We start from the raw sequence: 19,932 nt of genomic DNA, 5'->3' as shown, positions 1-19,932 counted from the left end.
GCTGATGAGAATACAGCTGTTACTGTGTTGTTCGGAGCAGTCGGGATCAGCTGGGCGGAGGTGCAAAGCGGGGTACCTATGGGGGACTCTATCTACCCCATTGACTTTATACCTTTGTGCAGATGCTTGTTTAAAAAGAAAATGTGAATGCCCTGGTAGGGCTTGGGGGGGTGGGTGGGCGGGGCTTGTCCTCTGCAGTGTGGCCGCAGTCTCCATCCTGCCCTAAAGTCTTATAGTTACTTCACTTATTTTGCTTCTGCCTGGTCCCTCATGGCATTATTACATTTGCAGGCCCCGTGATAGAGCATTGTTCAACTAGTTTATTTGTACATTAGGTAATCAGAGCATGGTCATCTTAATTAAAAAGGAGGTTCTTTATTTTCTCAGTGGATTTAGGCGTGAGTCAGGGAGGTTTGGGTCTAGATATTCCAGCCTGCCCTCCTCTGGCCCCCCCCTCTTCAGAGATCCGCCGTGAGAGGCATGGGCTGGCCTTGGGACGGTTACCTGGCCCCTGGCGGTGGCTTGTGCCTGGAGTTGCCTTTGGAAGGTTTGGGTTTCTCTTTAAGGCGCTAGAGCCTGTATGGTTTGGACAGTGTCTCCTTTGCAATATGAACACTCTCAGATGATTAAAAAGCAAACAAACAAAAGTCCTCCATTTTGGTGTCTAGGTCCTGTGTTCACAGGCCTGTGCGGTTTTTATTCTCCTTGACGTAAGTGTGCTCATTAACTTGAAAGCCGTGGACATGCTACAGGAATCTGTGTGCAGCACCAATTTCTTCTCTTCTTTTTCTTTCTTTCTCATTTGTTTCCTCACAAAAAGAAAAATCCAATTGCTTTCTTGCCTTAAGATGTAAATTCCACATTTTGGCTGCATTGGATTCCAAGTTTTCCGAGAAAAGGCTTAAATTTATTAGGTTAGTTCACAATGTTCCCTCAGAGAACTTTTACTTTGAGGCGTGGAGCCATATGTGGTTGGGTTGTTTTAAGATAAATAATGAAAGAGAATCAGCATTACATCGTTTACAGAAACTCGGGCTGTGCCTGTCCCTTCGGTAATTGTCACTCGTGATTCAGTGATTCACAAGCTTGGTCCAGGGCGGTAGGGATGGAACTGGGGTGTAAGGTCGCGCTAATGTTTCTGCAGTTTGGCTCGGCGTTGATGGCGCCTCTGGGCCAGTGCAGAGTCAAGACGGTGCCGTGGGGCCCTGAGCAGCCTCTGGGAAGGCTGCTTCCATTGGGAATTATTCCCCATCACCCTGCCAGGATCTGGCTTCTCCGCAGCATTAAAGAGTAGAAAGCGAATAACAGGTTGGATCACAAACAAGCCTTTGCATGAGATGGAATCTCAGCATTGCGGGAGCCTTGGTTTGGTTGTGTCACTGGCGATAGTCAACATTTTTTTAATATTTACCTCTAAAGAGGGGAAACAAAACTGAGAGGGCCTCTTTTGGAAATAAAGATCATGCTTTCTCAGCGTCTAACTTGGAACATGTTCACGGTTATATATGTGTATTCGTAGACGTATCCATCCACCTACAGATACGTACACATATAACACACACGTGTAAACACACATGTAGACACTGATGTGAATGTAAACTGCTGACAGCAGAAGGAGACCATCACAGTTCCCTGCCGAACACTGATTCCCAGATGTCTGGATTTCATGAACTAGGGACATGAAATATAAAAAAGGAAGGGGGCCAGCACGAGTTGCCAACTTCATGTTTTCTAAGGTCATTAAAAAGTTTTTGTGGTGATGGACGCTAACTAGACTTACGGAGGTGATCATTTTGCAGTATGTACAGCTATGGAATCGTTATGTTGTACACCTGAAACTAATATAATGTTATATGTCAATTATATCACTATAAAAATTCTTTTTAGTTGTAAAATATAACATAAAATTTACCATCCCACTCATTTTTAATTGTACAGCTCAGTACGGTTAAGTACATTCACGTTGTGCATCCAAGATCATTTTGCAAGAAAAAGAGCAAGACAGAAGGGCCCCCCATTTACCATCCTAATCATTTCTTAGAAGAAAGAGCATTTAACACCAAAAGGGAAACAAGAAAGGAAGGCTGGCATCTTGATGAAGGAAATTCCTCCCACATCTGCGGTAGAGTGGCACAGAGAAAAATAATTGTTCATGGAAAAATAATCGTTCGTGGAAAAATAATGGTGCAGAGGGAAATATATAACAAAGAGCTCTGTGTAGCCATTACTCAGATTTTTAAAATGCTAACCTTTTCGTTTAGCAGTGTATACAAGTGTCGAATCATTACATTGTACACCTGAAACTCATATAATGTTGTCTGTCAATTTTATCTCAATTAAAAAATGCTGACCTGTTGTCATCTTTGCTCAAGATCATCCTGTTCACCGTGCCTGTACCTGAGCTGTTTTTTTACCAGGCCATGGCCAGAGGAGCTCAGCTTTGCCACTGAGTGCACAGTTTAGCAGTGATACTTTTTCACAGCAAGACTTTGTTGACGAAGGAAGCTGTGTGTTGGTTTAGATCCTGGCACGAGTCTTACCGTCAGTGGTCCGAGGGCCAGTAGCAAGCAGTCCACGTCTGACAGTGGTCAGCAGCTCTGTTCTAGAGCTGGTTTTGTTGTTAGAGAAGTGAAAGCTGGCAGTTACAGGTGGAGCCCATATATATTCATCCCACTATGATCCCATTCTCTTCTCTTTCTCCCCAGAGTTAACTGAACTTGGTTTGTACGCTCCCAGTCTCGTCCTCCATCTGCCCGTTAGCGGCACGTAGCGCTTTGTGAAAATGGGATCCTACTGTTACGGCCTCTGAAGCTTACCCTCGTTTGTCTAACGTGGGTTTAGAGACGTATCTGTTTTGGTACATGTCCACCTGCTCTAGATATCGCTCTGTGTGACTGCCACATTCTAGTTACCTGTCCTCCTACAGTGGACACTCAAGGTTTTTTCTAGGTTCTTGCTAAATACAAGCAAAACCACGGTGCACATTCACAGGAGCCTTTCCTGCAACACGAGAGGGAATTTATCCAGGCGAGCTTTCTGGGAAGGGAGTCCTGGGTCAAAGGGGAAGTGAAGCCTTCATTCACAAAATTGAATTAGCTTGTTAACCAAGCCAGTTGTTTACTACAGCTGTTCAGGCACCTGGGGTTGGGAGGTGGGGGAGATAATAAGTCTACCATTAATAAACCTGGTTTTCTGGGCCAAATTGAGAGCCGCTGATTGTTGATCTACCTAAAGGTTTAATTCAGAGTCTGAGAGTAATAAAGCGATGATCTGGCAGGTTGGTTACAGTAACTTTTCTTTGCGTCTTTACGGGGCAGAGACCGGCGGGGAGCAGCCGGCCCCTCCCTGTTTCCCCCTTTCCACGTGAATGGGAAAATGTTTGCAGACTTGGCCTGGGAGGCCCATGAACCTGGGTGTTGCTGTGTGTCAAGCTTTGTTACAGATGGTTTTTATGGTCCAAGAAAATCCCGTGGCCATGGCTTGGCCCATCTCCTTGGATGAGTTCCTTGGCAGGTCTTTCTGGGGTGGCCGAACCATTGTGCAGAGTGTCTGCGGATCTGTCTTTCCACTGTCCGGTCTGTGGTCTCTGAACAAGCTGGGGAGACACCCAGGGCAGAAGTGGCCCCGGGTGGCCTGTGGGACGTGTGCCCTGTGGCAGCGTCCCCGTGTAGCCACCACGCAGCTCGCCGGGAGCACCCAGGGTTTGGGCTGTGGATGAGTCAGGCTTCAGTCTCAGGACAAACCGAGGGCCGAGACGATGTCCCATGTGCCTGATGTACTTTATTCACAGCCTTCTCTCACCTTCAGCAAATGGTGGACAAAACAGTGAGTGGGAAGACAAAGTGGTGGGAAAAAGCTATAGAGACGTCAAAGAAAAAAATAACAGACTAAAAGCCTTTTCTTTTACAGGCTCTGCTCAGCCTGTCAAAGAAGGCTGTTAGTGGACCCTCCCCAAAACCCCGAGACAGGCTGAGCGGTGGGGAAATCTGACGGACGTCATACGTCTGATGAGTCTGTGTTAAGGATGCTGGCGTCTGGCAGACAGACACTTGGTGTGGGATCTGGCACGTCGGAGCCACTGCGATGCCCCATGTTATCAGACAGAAAGCGTTTTTAGTGGTTGCTGCCTGTGGAGTAATTGGTGCCTTGGACATACAGGCACGAGTTTACATTTGTAAAATAATCTTTTTCTTTTTCATGACCAGCTGTCGAAGCTTGAAAAGCAACAGCAGAGGAAAGAAAAAACCAGAGCCAAAGGGCCTTCTGAATCAAGCAAGGAAAGAAGCGCTCCTCGCAAGGAAGACCGCAGCGCCAGCAGCGGGGCCGAGGGGGACGTGTCCTCGGAGCGGGAGCCGTAGGGGGCCGGGGCGCAGGTAGGGCCCCCCCGGAGCTGCGTCGGCGCCTCACGTCGGGGGCACCAGTCATGGGTAGAGGGCAGGGTGGCTTTGGAGGCAGAGCTTGTTTTATGGCGGCTCCTCGTGGCTTCCTGAGATCGGCTGCCTCCAGGGCAGAGAGAAGGGTTGAGACGCGCCCGCCTCAGGCAACGACTGTGGCTCCTGGCGCTTCTAGAGTGTTCCAGACGCGAGCTCCTGCCTCTGCGCTCTCAGCAGCTGTGGGAGGCCTCCCCTCACAGCCTGCATCCTTCACGTCCCACGCGCGGCGCTGCCCGTTCACTTTCCCGAGACGGGAGTGCCTCGCGGTTCCCTGTGGCTCGGGTCCACCTCCCTGCCTGGAGGTCACAGGCCTCTGGAGCTTGTCCCAGCCGCCCGATGGCCCTCGGCTCAAATTCCTTCCCCGTGAACACATCACATGGCAGCGTTCACAGGAGCAGGGAGCAGCGAGGGGACAGTCCCGCCAGAGCGCCGGGCAGTGCGCCGGTGCCGGCACTGCGGGCTGGGCGGACAGGGACGTGGCCGTGGCTCCAGGGAACCAGGGGTCCAGGGCAGGACCTGGAAGGGCTGGTAGAGATGGGGCGACGGGCGCCGAGGGCGGGGAGTGGCCCAGCGGAGAGGAGAGAAGGAGCGCGAGTCGTGGGTTCGGGCAGAGGCGGTAGGGAAGGGACGTGGGGCTGTTTTCGGGAGCTTGTCTGAAGGCAGGGGCGGAGGAAGGGCCCGGGCCATACAGGGTCCGGTGTGCAACTCGGAGAAATGTGGGTTTTGTCCTGGGATCACGGGGAACCTTTTGAAAGCTGTCAAGTGCACAAGTGACACAGTCAGATCCCGAGTTTCGAAAGGTGACCCCAGCAGCCGTGGGGAGCAGGCTGGAGGCGACAGGGCAGTTGCAGAAACCTAAGGAGCCAGGCCGGGCGTGCGGTCTGGAGCCTTCGGCTTGTGGACTGTGGTTCAAATCAAGTCAGCCTTGGGTTCGCCCTGGAGGTGCCACATGGCAAGAGAGAACACCCGTGAGATGGTTTCTGCCTTCTGAAGGGGGTGGGGGCCAGGAGTCTCCTGTGGAATGTCCCCAGGATGTCTGCTGCCGGTGCTGAGAGAGATTGCTGAGCCCACGGCGGACCGGCCGGCAGACGTGAGTAGAGCGGACGGGCCGGGTGGAGATCTTGGAAAGGAGGGGTTGCTGAATCATAGTTTTATGGGGGGCCGTGTGGGATTGTCAGTCCTGGAAGGCCCTGTTGGCTTTCCCCAGTCACCATGTTCTGTCCGAGTGTAACTCCGGGGAGGTGACAGCCGTGCTCGCAGGTCTGGGCTCACACGTGTCACACACTCAGGTGAGCGTGAAGCCGGAGTCACAGGGCAGCCCTTCACACTCGGCCTCATTTGTCGCCCCACCTTGTTCACAAGCCCCACCTTGTTCTGGACCTTGATGCTCTGGCCTCAAGCCGTTGGTTTTCATTCGTGAACTGAAACAGTTGTTATAAGTTAGGGAGAGTCTTCTGAATGTGGAATTCGGTGTATAAATAATGTTAAATATTCATGAACACACAGTAACCTTTTATGTGGCATTTATGTTACGTAAAACTTCCCCTCCAAGATCACGAGGATTTGCTCATCGTTGACGTGGTCAGTTTTGTCGTCAGAAATACCACCAGTGCTTCTGATTCACGGTCCATCCAGAAATCCGAAATCGGGGGGTGAAACGTGCCACATGAAGACAGTGCACAGGGCGGTTCTAATTATGCTAATTAATAAAGTGGGTCCAGCGGCGATTCAGAACCTCGTCAGGTGCTTATTTGCATCCTACCAATTTCTGTGTGACAGTGAGTGAGTTATGTAATTTCTGCTTCCTTGGTTTTTCTTCTGTGAACTTAGTGGGTGAAGCCCATCCCGTCAGCGACGTGGGGAGATGCAGGCGGGTACGAGCCACCATGCCCGGCAGAGCACCCGGGTTTTAGCCACGCTCCCGGATTTGCAGACCTTAAAGGGGTTAGGCTAAGCGACAGCTGGTACTCCACGGATATGTTGGGGGTTTTGCTGCCCGTGGACTTTTGTTGCCCCTTCTGCTGGACTTTGTCATCCCAGTCGACCCCCAAAACCACCACCCAGTGTTCAGATGTCTGTAAGAGCTGACTTACACGGTGACAGACAGAAGGTAACCTTGGCATTGGCCCTGTTCCACTGAAAAACAGCAGCCCGCCCGCCCCCAGTGAGGGGAGCTGCAGTTTTCATTTGCTGCAGGTTTCATTTACTTTTGTTTAAAAACGGAAAGAGCCCTGGGGAGCCTCACAGGCCCGAAGGGGAGCAGCTTTGAGTTTTTGAGGCACGAGGGAGAAAGAAGAGGCGAGAGAAAATGGAATGAGAAGCTGCATGATCTTGGGTGTATGCTGCTTTGAAAATGAGCTCAAACCTCCTTGGTTCAGAGGACCTCCCCAGGGTGCCGCCATCTCTCTGTCACATTGCAGACGTTTCTTATTATACCAAATGGACGTGAAACTGCTAAAATTAACTTGTCCTTTGTCCTCTGTCTCATTCCTTCGGGCTCCTCATCTTGCTGGGAGGATTCACGGTTTTCTGTGAGGCTGCAGCTCAGTTTTCCCCCCTTTCTGGCCCACATCTAAAGGAACGAGGGCTACTTCTCATGAAAAGAGTGTGGTTTCTGCCTGTGATCACAGGCTGCAGTACCCACTCGTTTGAGTATTGACTTAACTGCCGTCGTGAGTGTGTGCACGAGAGGGGCGCACTTCGGGCCAGCACCCCGTGTTTCTGTCCTCAGATGTCAGCCCTCGAAACCAAGCAAGGAAAGCGTTTTGGAAGCTGCCGTCTGTTTGCTTTTCCAACTTGACCTTTGTCTGTATAGTGAGACATGTCCTGGCCGAGCACGTTTCTTCCTGATGAGCTAGCGCAGGGGTGTGTGTGTGTGTGTGTGTGTGTGTGTGTGTGTGTGTGTGTGTGTGCGCGCGCTCTGTAAAAGGCTATTCCATCACTTTTCACTGTTTTTTTCCCTGTAGAAGGTGGGATCTTTTATTCCCAGAGCTTCACTTTGCTTGCCTGTGTCAACATTCATACCACTTTTCCAGTCCCTGCGTATTTCATGGTATAAAACACACTATGCCTCTGAGGTAGTGTTTTTATTTTTTTTAACTTTAAACAACCTTTTCTCAGTGGCTGCCCTAGAGTTTGCAGTATACATTTTTTTTTCTTCTTTCGTAGGCATAAGCTAATACTGAAATCCCCAAAACACTCATGGTGTTACTTCATGATATTGAAGGAACATACAATAAGATTCTCAAAGAACACAGTGGCAAAATATTATTTAATCCAAATTCACTGTTATATGGGCCTATGCTTTTTAAAATCCATGATGTTTATATTTACTAAGATCTGGAATATTTGAAAAATATTGTGAGGATAATTGGAAATTTTTACAGAATTCTAGGATGCCCAACAATGCCTGGATAGCATATGCAATTAGTGGAAAACAATAATCTATCTTACGTGACATATCAATCAAAGAGAAATGATACCTTCCATTGTGAGGTCAATGAGTTATTCACAATTATGTCATTTATAGGATATAACAGAGTTTGCGGTGTACATTTTTAACAAATCTGAGCCCACCTGCAAACAGCCTGGCCTCCTCACCTGTGCAGGTGCCTCATGGCAGCATCTCCCAGTGTTCCCTCCCTCGTGTTCCTCGTGACCTCGTGTCACTCACGTCACTTTCATGTGCTCCACAACTCAATGCATTGTTAACTGTTATCATTTCATAAGTAGTTTTTTAGATGAACTAAGAATACGAAAAAGAACAGATCTTATTTTACCTTAATTTCATCTCTGATGCTGTCCCTTTCGTTATGTCAGTCCAAGTTTCGGAGCCGTATTGTGTTCCTTCTGCCTGAAGAACTTCTTTGAGCATTTCTTGCAGGTCAGAGAGAGTCTTTGTTTCTCCTTCACTTTTGAGGGATAGTTTTGCTGGTATAGAATTCTGGTTTGGTGGTTTTTTTGGTTGAACACTTTAAATATTTTATTCCACTCTCCCCTTGCTGGCATAGTTTCTTCTGAGACGTCCTCTGTAATCCGCAGCCATGTGCCCCCTCCTCCCACTCCGCCCTCAGCTTCTTTCAAGATTTTCTCTTTGTTTTTTTGCAGTTTGCATAGGATTTGCCTAGGTGTGCTTGCTGGTTGGTGTTCTCTGCTTCATGGATCTGTGATTCAGTGTCTCCTGTCATTAAGTTTGGGCCGTTCTTGGCCATTGTTACTTCTCTGTTCTCTCTGCCTTCTCCTTCTGGTGTGTGTATGTTACCCCTTTTGCAACTGCCCCACAGTTCTTGGATGGTCTGTTCCTTTTTCCGTTCCTTCCTCTCTTTGCGGTTTGGTTTGGGAAGTTTATAATGACCTGTCTTCAGGCCCACTGATTCCTCCCTTGGCTGATGAGCCTGTCAAAAGCGCTCTGCATTTCCTTTTGATTCTTTCTGGAGCTTCCATGTCTCCGCTTACATAACCCATCTGTTCTCGCACGTTGTCTACTTTTCCCAGTAGAGCCCTTAACATATTAATCATAGTTATTCTTCCTTGTCTGATAATTCCAGCGTCTGTGTTAAACATCTAAGTCTCATTCTGATGATTGCTTTGGGTTTTCTGAGCTTCTGGAATCTATAAATGTATGTCTTTCAATACATTTGGGGAATTTTAAGCAGTATTTCTTCCAACGTTATTTTTTGCCCTGTTTTCCCTCGTCTTACTGGGAGGAGATTACTGTTCCCAACCCATAAGTGTTGTTCTGGCCTTTGTTATACAGGATGTTGTTCTGCTTGCTCGCTGGTACGGAGCAGGCATATTATGTCACTTTCCTGGCAGGGGGGTTGGATTTACTTCATGCCCAGGCTTGCTCCTCAGTTGCCTTATTTATTAGAAATAAGTTGGCAAGAATCTGGCCATAATAATTGATTCTGTTTACTGCTCAAGTGCAGAGCTAAGCTTGGTGATAACCTAGAGTGTGCTAATAGTGTAGGCGCTACCCGTATGTGGATATTTAAATGTAAATGAATTAAAATTAAATAAAGTGTAATTTCCTTAGTCACAGTAGCCACATCTCAAGTGCCCAGTAGCCACATACGGCTGGTAGCTGCCATGTGGCACAGAGCTGATACAGGACAGTCAGTCACTGCAGAAAGTTTGCTTGGGCGGCACCAGCCTAGAGGGATCCAAGTAAGGTTTGAGACTGTCATCTGAACCACTGTAAGTTCGGTAAGACAGACATGGTTAAATATATACAAATATACGTTACAAATTCTACATGGGGTAGAATTTAATCCAAAAAACAAAAACTAACTGCTGTCAGAGTTTGTTCCTTCCACAATCAGGTGACATCAGTTGGTTTTTTTTTTTTTTTTTTTTTCCTGCTCGCTTTATTAGTTCACACCAAGCTTTCCTTTCTCAGTTAAAAATGGCATCCCTGTCCCCATGTTCTCACCGCCAAGTCAGGACCCGCGTGCAGCACTCACGCGCCAGAGGAGTGTCTGCTCTGACAGTTCAGCGGAGGCCTCACTGGGTTTCCTAACTTGCTGCAAGGGCTGCGTGAGTCCTTCATTGATAACATCGAATTCCCAACAACTCATGTTTTTCCATGGAACAGCCTGCCTTTTCTGTGTAACTGAGCTCATATTAGATTCCCAGCTGTGACTGGAAGTAAATAAATCAATAAAACTTGGGTTGGGTTCTTTTGACCGTGGTTTGGAGAGCCGGTCTGTGGTGTGTGCGTATCCTGACTAGCACTCACGTCTTCTGGTTGCTCGAATGGCCTGAAGCCAGAAACAGATCAGCTGGAAGTCAGCATCTTTGAGAGACTCCGTGTTTAAACAAGCTGTTGAGGGATCCCTTGCTCCTAATCCTGGTCTATTCCCTGCTGCCCCCAACGGTTGAATGCAGTGAAAGAGAACCACCCCAGCAGCTTCTTTCATAAGGCCATGAAATGGTGGTGCCAGGCTATTAGACACTTCTTAATGTGTTTGTAACATTTTCTCTAAGCAGGTGATTCTATGTCTCTCTAATTTTACAAAGTTAGAGACATACTGTCTGCATAATGGTACCTGCTTTTGTCATAGAACAGACTATCATGGACATCTTCTCGATCGTTCATTCTTCTGTAGTAAACCTTACCATCTCCATCTGCACAGCAAACATTTGAAGCATAAGTTTACTACCGCAGTTCATTAAAACATGTAGAGTATTTAATTGGTGCAAATGTAAAAGAATAATGTATTCAAGCAGGATCCCAAAGCTCATTTTAAGTTCAAAAGCAAAGGTTTTAATCTGTGCCAAGAAGATAGAGTTCCCCAAAGGTGGAACGTGGGAACTCATTTCAGGATTGTGGTTACTAGTATTGCAGGTGAGGAAAGAGGTATTAAAAGGCCCCAGGTTCTTAAGTTTGGGTTAACATCTTGATTAAAATATAGGAGCAAGTGGGTTGCTTTTCTTGACTTTAAAACGGGAGTATTACGGTCTCCAGGAATTAGGTTGTGTATTCCCCTTGTGGTTTTTCAGGTATCTCCTAGGAAGTAGTGTTGTACTTTGGCAGCCGGGGTTCAGAGCGCGAGAGTAGGCCTGGGGGAAATTTTGATCCCTTGTGTGGGTCCAGATAGACCTGAAGAACATGGACAAGCTGCAGTTCCAACCAGCCTTTCCCGTGTGGGCCTGTGAGCCTCGGTGTCAAGCTGGGCTCAAGAATGGAAGGCTGGTCATTCCATGGAGGTGTCTGCGCATAACGTGACCCTTTCTTGAGAACGTGACCTGTGTTGAGTACATCTGGAAGCATGTTCACAGATGTGGCATCACCACGTGCAAATGACTGTAATCTTTTGAGTTTACTGGAGTTCATCCAATTAGGATTTAGGTCTGAGGGAATAGAAACTGCTGTGTGAAGTGTGGGATTTAGTTAAACTTGGATGACAAACGCCTGCCACACAAATCTTGGCACAGCCAGCTGGCTTTTGTTGTGGGTTCAGAATCGCAAAAGGAAACGCAGGACGCTTGGACATTTTATACCGAAGAACCTACCCTCCTTTGAGCAGTATTAAAGATATTCCAAGAACAAGCGTTTAGTTTGTACACTGTCCCTATGCTTTCTTTAGGCTCCCCACCCCTCTGCCTCCCTCATTGTTAAAAGGATGTGGAAATGAGACTTTTGTATTTTTTTCAAGGGATTTGTCCATCTTATTTATCCATGTCTAATTTGTGGGCATAAAGTTGTGATATACCCTTTCTATTCTTCTAATGTGTGTAAAATCTGTATTGACGTTGTCTCTTTGATTCCTGATATTCCTAACTTGTTTTTTCTCTTTTTTCTTGGTAAGTCTGACAAGAAGGGTATCAATTTTATTGACCTTTTCATTTATTTTCTCTTTCGTTTTTCTGTTTGAAACTTCATTCCTTCCTGCTCTTGTTATTCCCCTCCTCCTGCTTGTTTTGGGTTTACTTTGCTTTTATTCTTTTAATTCCTTAAGGTGGAAACTCAGATTATTGACTTAAAAGCTTTCTTATTTTCTAATGTACGCATTGAAAGCTATGAATTTTCCTCTAAACACTGCTATAGGCGAATGTCACAAATTTTGATTGTTGTATTTCAATTTTCATTCACCTTAAAATATTTTCTAATTTTCCATGTGACTTCTTTTTGATGCAGAGTCCATTTAGAAGTGTGTTGTTTAATTCCCAGATATTTGGTTGGTGGCTTTTTGAGCTCTAAGGGTGAAGTTCTAATAAATTGGCGTCTCTTTGGTGAGAAGGTATTTGGATTTATACATGACGACACAGCAGATTTTTCACAGTAAAGTGAAACACTGTCATTCTCTTGTCATTGTAAGAACTTGAAAGGATATCTCCAGCTATTTTGTTATGCTTGGTCATGTATTTTAATATGAATTGAAGGCAAATTTTGGGACTCTTCTGAGTAATGTGTCTTATCTTTGTTCTTTTTAGTGCATTATCACTGGGCAGAACTGGATCCTGAAAAATTCATGAAAGATGCTAGGCACCTACTACTTTAAGGATTTGGAACTGAATCCTGAAAAGGAAGATGGAAATAAGAAACTGGGAACCTGAATAGCCCTGAAAAAACAAAAACAAAACAAAATGAACCCACCAAAGTAGCGTTACCGTTTTCTGTTGCTGCTGTGATTTAGTAGAGGAGGGGGTGCTGCCAGTGTGGGAAAGGCGCCCCGTGCACAGGGCAGGCAAGGAATACACCCAAGCGTCCCCCTCAGAACGGCTGTGTTGGTCCCTCTGATGTCTCAGCTTGCTCTCGGAACAGGCTGGCCCAACATCACTTGTCATCGAGTCCCCCTTTCACACTGTGGTGTATTTCCGCGTGTCCCTGGTGGGTCCCAAATGCATTCCTGCTGTCTGTGTTTTTCCCATCACTGGCTAAGCCAGGGCTCCTGTTAGGGTGTAAAGAGAATAGTCATCAATGATAATGTATTATGTGAGACCTTTGCATCTTGTAAATTTTATCTGTTTTTTCTAAACAGAAATAAACTCCAAAGCTCAACAGACTACTTTATTCTTAAACAAATCCTGCTATGTTTCTTTTTAAGGATTTTGTCTGTAGAGATACAATGTGTCTGACCCTTCTCTGTATGTATGTACTTCTTTCCAAATAATTCTTATGCAAGAGGCCTTCCCTGAGTGGTGCACACAGGCCCCTGGTTCTATGGTGAGAGCCTGTCTGTGGTGATGTATAGCTGATGCCCTTTTCCTTGGACACAAGACAGCAGGAACGGGGAGTGTATGTGGGAAGGGAATCCTGTTTCAGAAAGGCCAGATGACTGATACCACGTGCATGCAGCTCCACATCTGATTTGTCTGCCTTTGGGACATGGGGGAGAGGCTTCACCATGTCGGACCACACAGCTGCCCTTTTTCCAGGAGCTGCATGGTTGTCCGTGTATCCAAGTCCCCACAGTAACATGAAGAAAGAACCACATTCTAGCAAAGAGTTTCTCAGTTAGTTTTGATCTAGTGGTACAACGATAGTGATCATTTTTAGACATTATGGGATGTCAGTAGTAATATATCTATTGCCATACATAATATACATTTATGTAACATATCTATAATATACTAATGCTTATATAGTTATCCTCTCGTGAAATACTTGTTGCCTAACTATAGAAGAGACGTCCTTATTTGGCATTTTGGTAATGCTGAAACTTTTTTTAAAGCCTACAGCACCGGCTATTCCCAGCCAGTCTCCCATATAAGTACTAACCAGGCCCGACCCTGCTTAGCTTCTGAGACCAGACGAGGTGGGGTGTGTTCAGGGTGGCAATGCTGACACTTGATCTGTGACTTTGTAATAACGTCTGAGTCCCTCTACTCTGACCCAGTTGTCTGCTTCAGATAAGGACACAGCTAGAAAACATGAGGGGAAAAAAACTCAAATCACATCTCCAGTGTACATTCAAGTACTTGGAACATAGAGCTGGAAAGGGGTTTGCCAAATTGCCTTATTCTGACCCGATGCAGATGGTCCAGTAGAATCCTCGATGGCGTAAACCTCTTGGTGTGAAATCACGCCATCCCGGATGCAGAGCCTGGTCAGCTCCCCCAGCTCACGGGCACTCAGGTCCGGGAAGCTGTCCCATTTCCGTGGTCTCTGTCGGCTTTTACAGAGTGAATTCAGATTCACGCTAAAGTTACTTGAAGCTCCAGTGTTGTAAACTCAGCTGTAGGGTGGTGGACTTGCTGAACAGATTTGTCAGACGTTTTCCTGCCACAGCGTTTGATCACCAGCAGCTCATGCTCAGTGAGCAGATGCAGCCTGTCGTGGGGTGATGGGCGAGAGGACCGCACAGAGAGAGGAGCCCGCATGCTCGACGTGCGGATGGTGGTGAAACACGACCCTCGTCGCTCACAACCTGGCTCGCGAATCCCACTTCAGAGGGGCTCAGACACATCGGAGTGTGAGCAGCGGCGTGTGGTCAACTTGCTGAAAGGTCCGAAAAAGATAAGGGAAGACAAGGAGAAAAAACCAGAACTCTGAAGATCTGAAGGACGTGGAGGAGACGCCGGGTTAGAAACAAAACTGGGAGCCGTGGGTGTAAGTGTCATTAACACGGACGCTGGCTTGATAAATGAAACAACGCAATTCAACAGGGGGTGACGATGTTGAGAGCATCGGAGCAGAAGTCCTGAGCCTACTTACGTGTGGCGGGAGCTTTTACTTATTTTCATCAGAGTTCCACGACCCCCTGCAGACACCGAAGTTCGCAGGTGCTCAAGTCCTTTATGTAAAATGATGTGGGACACTCGGCCCTCTGTATCGGCAGTTTGGTGTCCACGGATATGGAGGGCTGACTGTATTTTAAAAATTTTCCCTCCCTCACAGTATGCAGGAAAGATGGTAGATGTCTACTTTTGTAGCATTGGATGGAAGGAGGCTTTTGCATCATCCTGAAGGTCACTTTCAACTCCTAGCCACAGAGAAGCAGCGTGTACACACTAAAGACCGGCTGGCGAGGGTCAGATCTAACCACAAGGCAAGGTTATGAAGGAAAAAATGAAAGCTCAGGAGGAAACCCCATGACATCCACAGCTGCCTCAAAGAGGTCCTTAATGTCTCCCTTCCCCCAGCTCCCTTCACTCTCCTTCTGAAGATCATTTCCAACTCTTGCTGTGGGACAAATGGCTAAAATTAGATTTTGGGTGCAGTTCTGCTTGCAGAGTGTAGAACTCCCAGTCTTCACGTCCCTCCCAACATCTCCAACTCCTCCTTTCTGCTTATTTATAAAGCTCGCTGTTTATTGTCCATTAAAACATCGCTCGAATGAGGATGGGAGAGAATCGTACCATGTATGGCTTTCCTGAGAGGTTCTTGGCAGACCGCAGGCCTGGGACTTTAAACAGAGCACTGCCTGATGACCCTGGCTAGCAGGGGCTGTTTAATCTTGCCTTTCGTGGTTTACTTTAGAGGAGACCAAGCTCTTCTGGCGACCCGAAACGTAGACCAAATAAAGGCGCCTTCCAGGGCTGGACACTCCACAGTATCACCGCACCTTGGTGGTCCTCGCGACGGCATCTTCTCTGCCGGGTGGCATCCTGAGTGGAGGTGGTTGCCGACTGGCAGAGAGAACAGAGAAGCTGTGCCGGGGTCACGCGGAGGGCCAGCAGTGCAGCCGGGACTCCATCCATCCCAGGTCTGTTGAGACCAGGACACCACTGCCCAGAGGCCTTGTCTCCCCAGTGGGCAGAGCTGCACTCACTCTCAAGGCCACATTGTGTGAGAAACTGCTGAAGATCTAGAACAAATCGTCCTGGAGAAGACGGAGAGTGATGAGGCCTGAACGCGTGGCAGTGGCCGGCTCACCTGCCCCCGAGGGGCCTATCCCTGCTCAGCCTCCTTCTGCCTGTGCCCCCCCCTCATGACCCCTCCCTGAGTCCAGGCTGCCCACCTGCTGGCGGTTGTTTGGCCCTCCCCGGCTCTCCCCCTCCCCCTGGCCAGCCCCACCTCGTCCTGAGCGTCTCAGCTCCTCTGGAAGGTGGGCCAAGCCCACCTCCCTGCTGCGGAGGGGCTGTTAGCTGCAGCCCCTCCAACAGACACCCCAGTACACTGCCAGCTCCATGGCGGAGCCTCTAACCCACCGCCCCTCAGGCAAGAGTCAAAACCAGAAAAGTTATTTCAAGGCCCCCTACAAGTATGGAATATATTATCAAAAATGAGTTTAACAAATCTGAAATACCATCACTAGAAGATATTTTGCTAATGAGAATTTAAGGTTCTGTTTACCAGAACCTCTAAAAATTTAACACACTAGGCTCTTTACCCCAGGAGAGAACCAAAACATGAATGGCAGCGGCCAGAGACCAACTCCCTTCAAAACTGATTTTCCATCTTCATCTCTGATACCATCAATGGGAGGCTCTACCTTTGATATTTAGTCCATGTCTTCTGAGATGAGGTGCTTTAACTCTATTTTTTAAAAGACCTAAATCAGCAATGAATTGCAAATTAAGAATTCTGAAAGTGCCTGGCTGAAAAAGGGCAGAAATCTGACAAATCAGAAAGCTCCCCTCTCTGGTTTTGGAGTTACATGTGATTTGTTCTCTGAGCTCCATCCCCCATCTGTTCACTTGGCGCATGGCTGTAGGGTTAAAGGAGAGAGTACGCCAGGCGCTCAGCGCAGGGCCTCCCGGTGGCGCCCCCAGGCACGCCAGGCAGGTCCCTGAGATGACTCAGCCCCACGTGATGGAAGCTGCTTTCTTGCAGTGGTTGCATCCCTTCTTTGGCTCACACCAGGCCCGCAGACGACTAAAACCCCACGTGTATCCCATGTAATCACTGTCTGGCCAGTGAAAGATCCCCAATGAAGAACTTAATTGTATTCCTGTTGGGTGCAGGCCTCTTGGGCCCCAGTGTCATCCCGGCTATTCCTCCAGCTTTGCGTCATCTTCAGATGAGTTTTCTGTCTTTATTCAGGTCTCGGCTAAATGCGCTGCATAGCACGGAGTTGGCACCCTGTTCGAGATCTTCTTACAGATCAGTAGATGGCATCAGTTATGTTCTCACTCACCCCACCCTCCTCCTCATGTCGCCGCTCTTGCCGAAATCAAACTACACTATTTTCACAGTATTTTGGTGATTAATCCAATGATCCTGTCAAAAAATATTAGTACAGCACAGCCTGTTACTTGTGAACTCATGCTGGCTTCCGACGATCGCTGTGTTCTTTTCCACAGGCTCACAAACGATCTATTTCATCATCGGTTCTAGAATATTTTCAGGAGTATACATCTAGCTGGCCCGATGTGTCTGGAATCCATCTTTTTGAAACTGGGATTTTGGACATGTTTGGTTTTCTGTTCCCTTCTTCTTTTCAGAATCTTTTTCAAAGTTATCAGTGGTAAGTCTGTTCCTTAATTGCATATTTAACTTGTTTCAGAATTTTGAAACTTCATTCAGAGAACCTAGTCTGTGTCTCACCTACCGCAGGGCCCCATATCCCCTTTTCCGATGTTTATTTTGCCTTTTTTGAGTTTGAAACAAATAACTAACTTAAAGTGAGCACTTAGCCATGACCAAAGCTATTCTAAGCCCTTCATGTGTCACCCCTTGTAATCACCAGAGCCCTTTATTTTCCCATTTTACAGATGAGCAGACTGAGGCTTGGAGAGGCGAGGTAGCTGGCCAGAGCTGTGAAGGGTATAGATCTCACCCTATTTACAGTAAAAAGCGAGCAGTAGTGGAAGCTGGCGTCAGCCTCTGCTGGCCCCCGAACCCCATCCCCAGGTGACCCGCCGGGCCTGGTGACGCCTCCCAGACAGACCCCCTCCCTGCCCTCTCCGCTCTGTCCACCCTGCTCTTCCCGGAGGCTGACTGCTGTTGGGTTTGGACAAAGGAGGTGTCTGTGGGTGGTCCAAGGACCCGGTGACGAGGGCAGGTGTGAGTCCCCCTCATTGTGGCTCTGTGTGCTTCTCCCCCCACCCCTGGCCCGCTCCTCCTAATCTCCGCAGCCTAATGGTGACCAGCAGTGGGAGGCATGAAGTCATGAGGACCGTGGCCCGCTCCCAGTTAATTTCCTTGGAAAATTATGGGGCTTTTTCTCCTATATTGTTCTTTCTGTGTCACATCCGTTGTGTCACAGCTTCCTCTGGCACCCTGCCCCCCTTTACCTTAAAGTCCTGGGTGGAGGTTCCGTGGTCCCGGCCTTGCAGTCCTAATGTTGCAGGCCGGAGCCCAGGGCCGCCTTCCTCTCCCAAAGAGTACCTTCAACTAAAGGAAGAGATGGCAATGCCAAGTCTCTTGGTGTCCCCAAGCCTCTTGGTTTCTACCCAGAGTGTCAGAACTTTAGAGCTGCACTGTCCTGTACAGTGACCACCTGGCCACATGTACCGAATTAATTCAAATACAAATCCAGGCCCTTGTTCAGCAGGCACATTTCAGTAGCCACGTGTGCCTGGTGGCAGCTGTATCGGCAGGGCCCTTAGAGAACATTTCCATCATTGCAGGAAGTTCTAAGGACAGCACTGATCTACAGATGCGTTCCAGGCTTCCTTCACAGGAAGGAACCCTGGGCCTCAGGAGCGGGCAGGGCAAGCGGAGGCTGGACGGCCTGTGTCTCGGCGGGCTCGCTCCCCCAGCTCAGGGGTGCCAGCCTTAGGAGGACAGCAGCCACTAAGCAAGCTCGTCACCTCCACAGCCACATCGTCCCCTCTGCTCCTTTAGCAGATGACTGTCCTCCTGGGGCCATCACAGCCATTGTTCCCTCTGCTGCCTCCGTTTTATGTGTCTATGTGCGCACCGCTGTGCGTGCATTGCTGTTGGGGCCCCGGGTTTGAGCTCACCAAGGCCTGGAGGAGACGTCTGCCTGTTGAGCATCACACAGTGGCACCTGCACCTTCTCTTTCTCTTACTTCTATTGCTTACAACTCTGGTTCCCTTCTCCTCCACCATCTCATGTAGGTACCATCTTTGTTTTGTTTTGTTTTGTTTTGTTTTGTTTTGTTTTGTTTTGGTAAGAATGCTTACTTCTACTCTTAGAAAATTTCACATACGTGATACAAAATTATTAACTATAGTCACCACCCTGTACGTTAGATCCCCAAAACATATTCATCTCATAACTGAAGGCTTGTACACTTCTTAAAAAATTGTATGTTTCAGGTGGCCAGCATTACAATTCGACATCCGCATACACTGCGAAGTGGTCACCACTTCAAGTCTAGTGACCGCCCATCACCATCCAGTTGCCCCTTCACCCATTTCACCCACCTGCCAACCTTCTTCCCCTCTAGTAACCACTGATCTGATCTCTGTACCTATGAGTTTGTTTTTGTTTTGATTGTTTTGTTTTTTTAGATTCCACATATTGTGAAATCATGTATCAATAGTATGTGCTTTCTCTGACTTACTTCACTTAGCCAGGGTCCATCCATGTTGTTGCAAATGGCAGGATTTCATTCTCTTTTATGGCCGAGTAGTATTCCATTGTGTGTGTGTGTGTGTGTGTGTGTGTGTGTGTGTGTGTGTGTGTGTGTATACCACATTATGTATATATATCACATCTTCTTTTATTTATTTATTTATTTTAACATCTTTATAAGAGTGTAATTGCTTTACAGTGTTGTGTTAGTTTCTGCTCTATAACAAAGTGAATCAGCTATATGTATACATATATCCCCATATCCCCTCCCTCTCGCGTCTCCCTCCCACCCTCCCTATCCCATCCCTCTAGGTCATCACAGAGCACAGAGCTGATCTCCCTGTGCTATGCAGCTGCTTCCCACTAGCTATCTATTTGACATTTGGTAGTGTATATATGTCATTGCTACTCTCTCACTTCATCCCAGCTTACCCTTCCCCCTCCCTGTGTCCTCAAGTCCATTCTGTATGTCTGTGTCTTTATTATTCCTGTCCTGCCCCTAGGTTCATGAGAACCACTTTTTTTAGATTCCATATATATGGGTTAGCATACGGTATTTGTTTTCTCTTTCTGACTTCCTTCACTCTGTATGACAGACTCTAGGTCCATCTATCTCACTACAAATA

At 47.6% G+C, this 19,932-nt stretch overlaps 1 protein-coding gene across 2 annotated transcripts in view; it reads left to right on the top strand.

Annotated features, from left to right (window-relative positions):
- The window catches only part of DTD1 (D-aminoacyl-tRNA deacylase 1), a 112,472-nt gene extending 99,529 nt beyond the window's left edge, over positions 1–12,943 (top strand). The window contains exons 5-6 of one of the 2 annotated variants that reach the window (XM_068565923.1): positions 4,206–4,373; positions 12,369–12,943. In XM_068565923.1, the coding sequence (XP_068422024.1) occupies positions 4,206–4,358 (153 nt within the window). In that variant the 3' untranslated portion in view covers positions 4,359–4,373; positions 12,369–12,943. The remainder of the gene's footprint in view (positions 1–4,205; positions 4,374–12,368) is intronic. The other variant, XM_068565924.1, reaches the window with a different exon arrangement.
- Positions 12,944–19,932: the final 6,989 nt, after the last annotated feature.

This window comes from Eschrichtius robustus, chromosome 16, assembly GCF_028021215.1.
Source record: "Eschrichtius robustus isolate mEscRob2 chromosome 16, mEscRob2.pri, whole genome shotgun sequence".
In the NCBI taxonomy this organism is placed as follows: domain Eukaryota; kingdom Metazoa; phylum Chordata; class Mammalia; order Artiodactyla; family Eschrichtiidae; genus Eschrichtius; species Eschrichtius robustus.
Note: the sequence above shows the minus strand (reverse complement) of the source record. Positions and strands in the feature narration are given on the sequence as shown.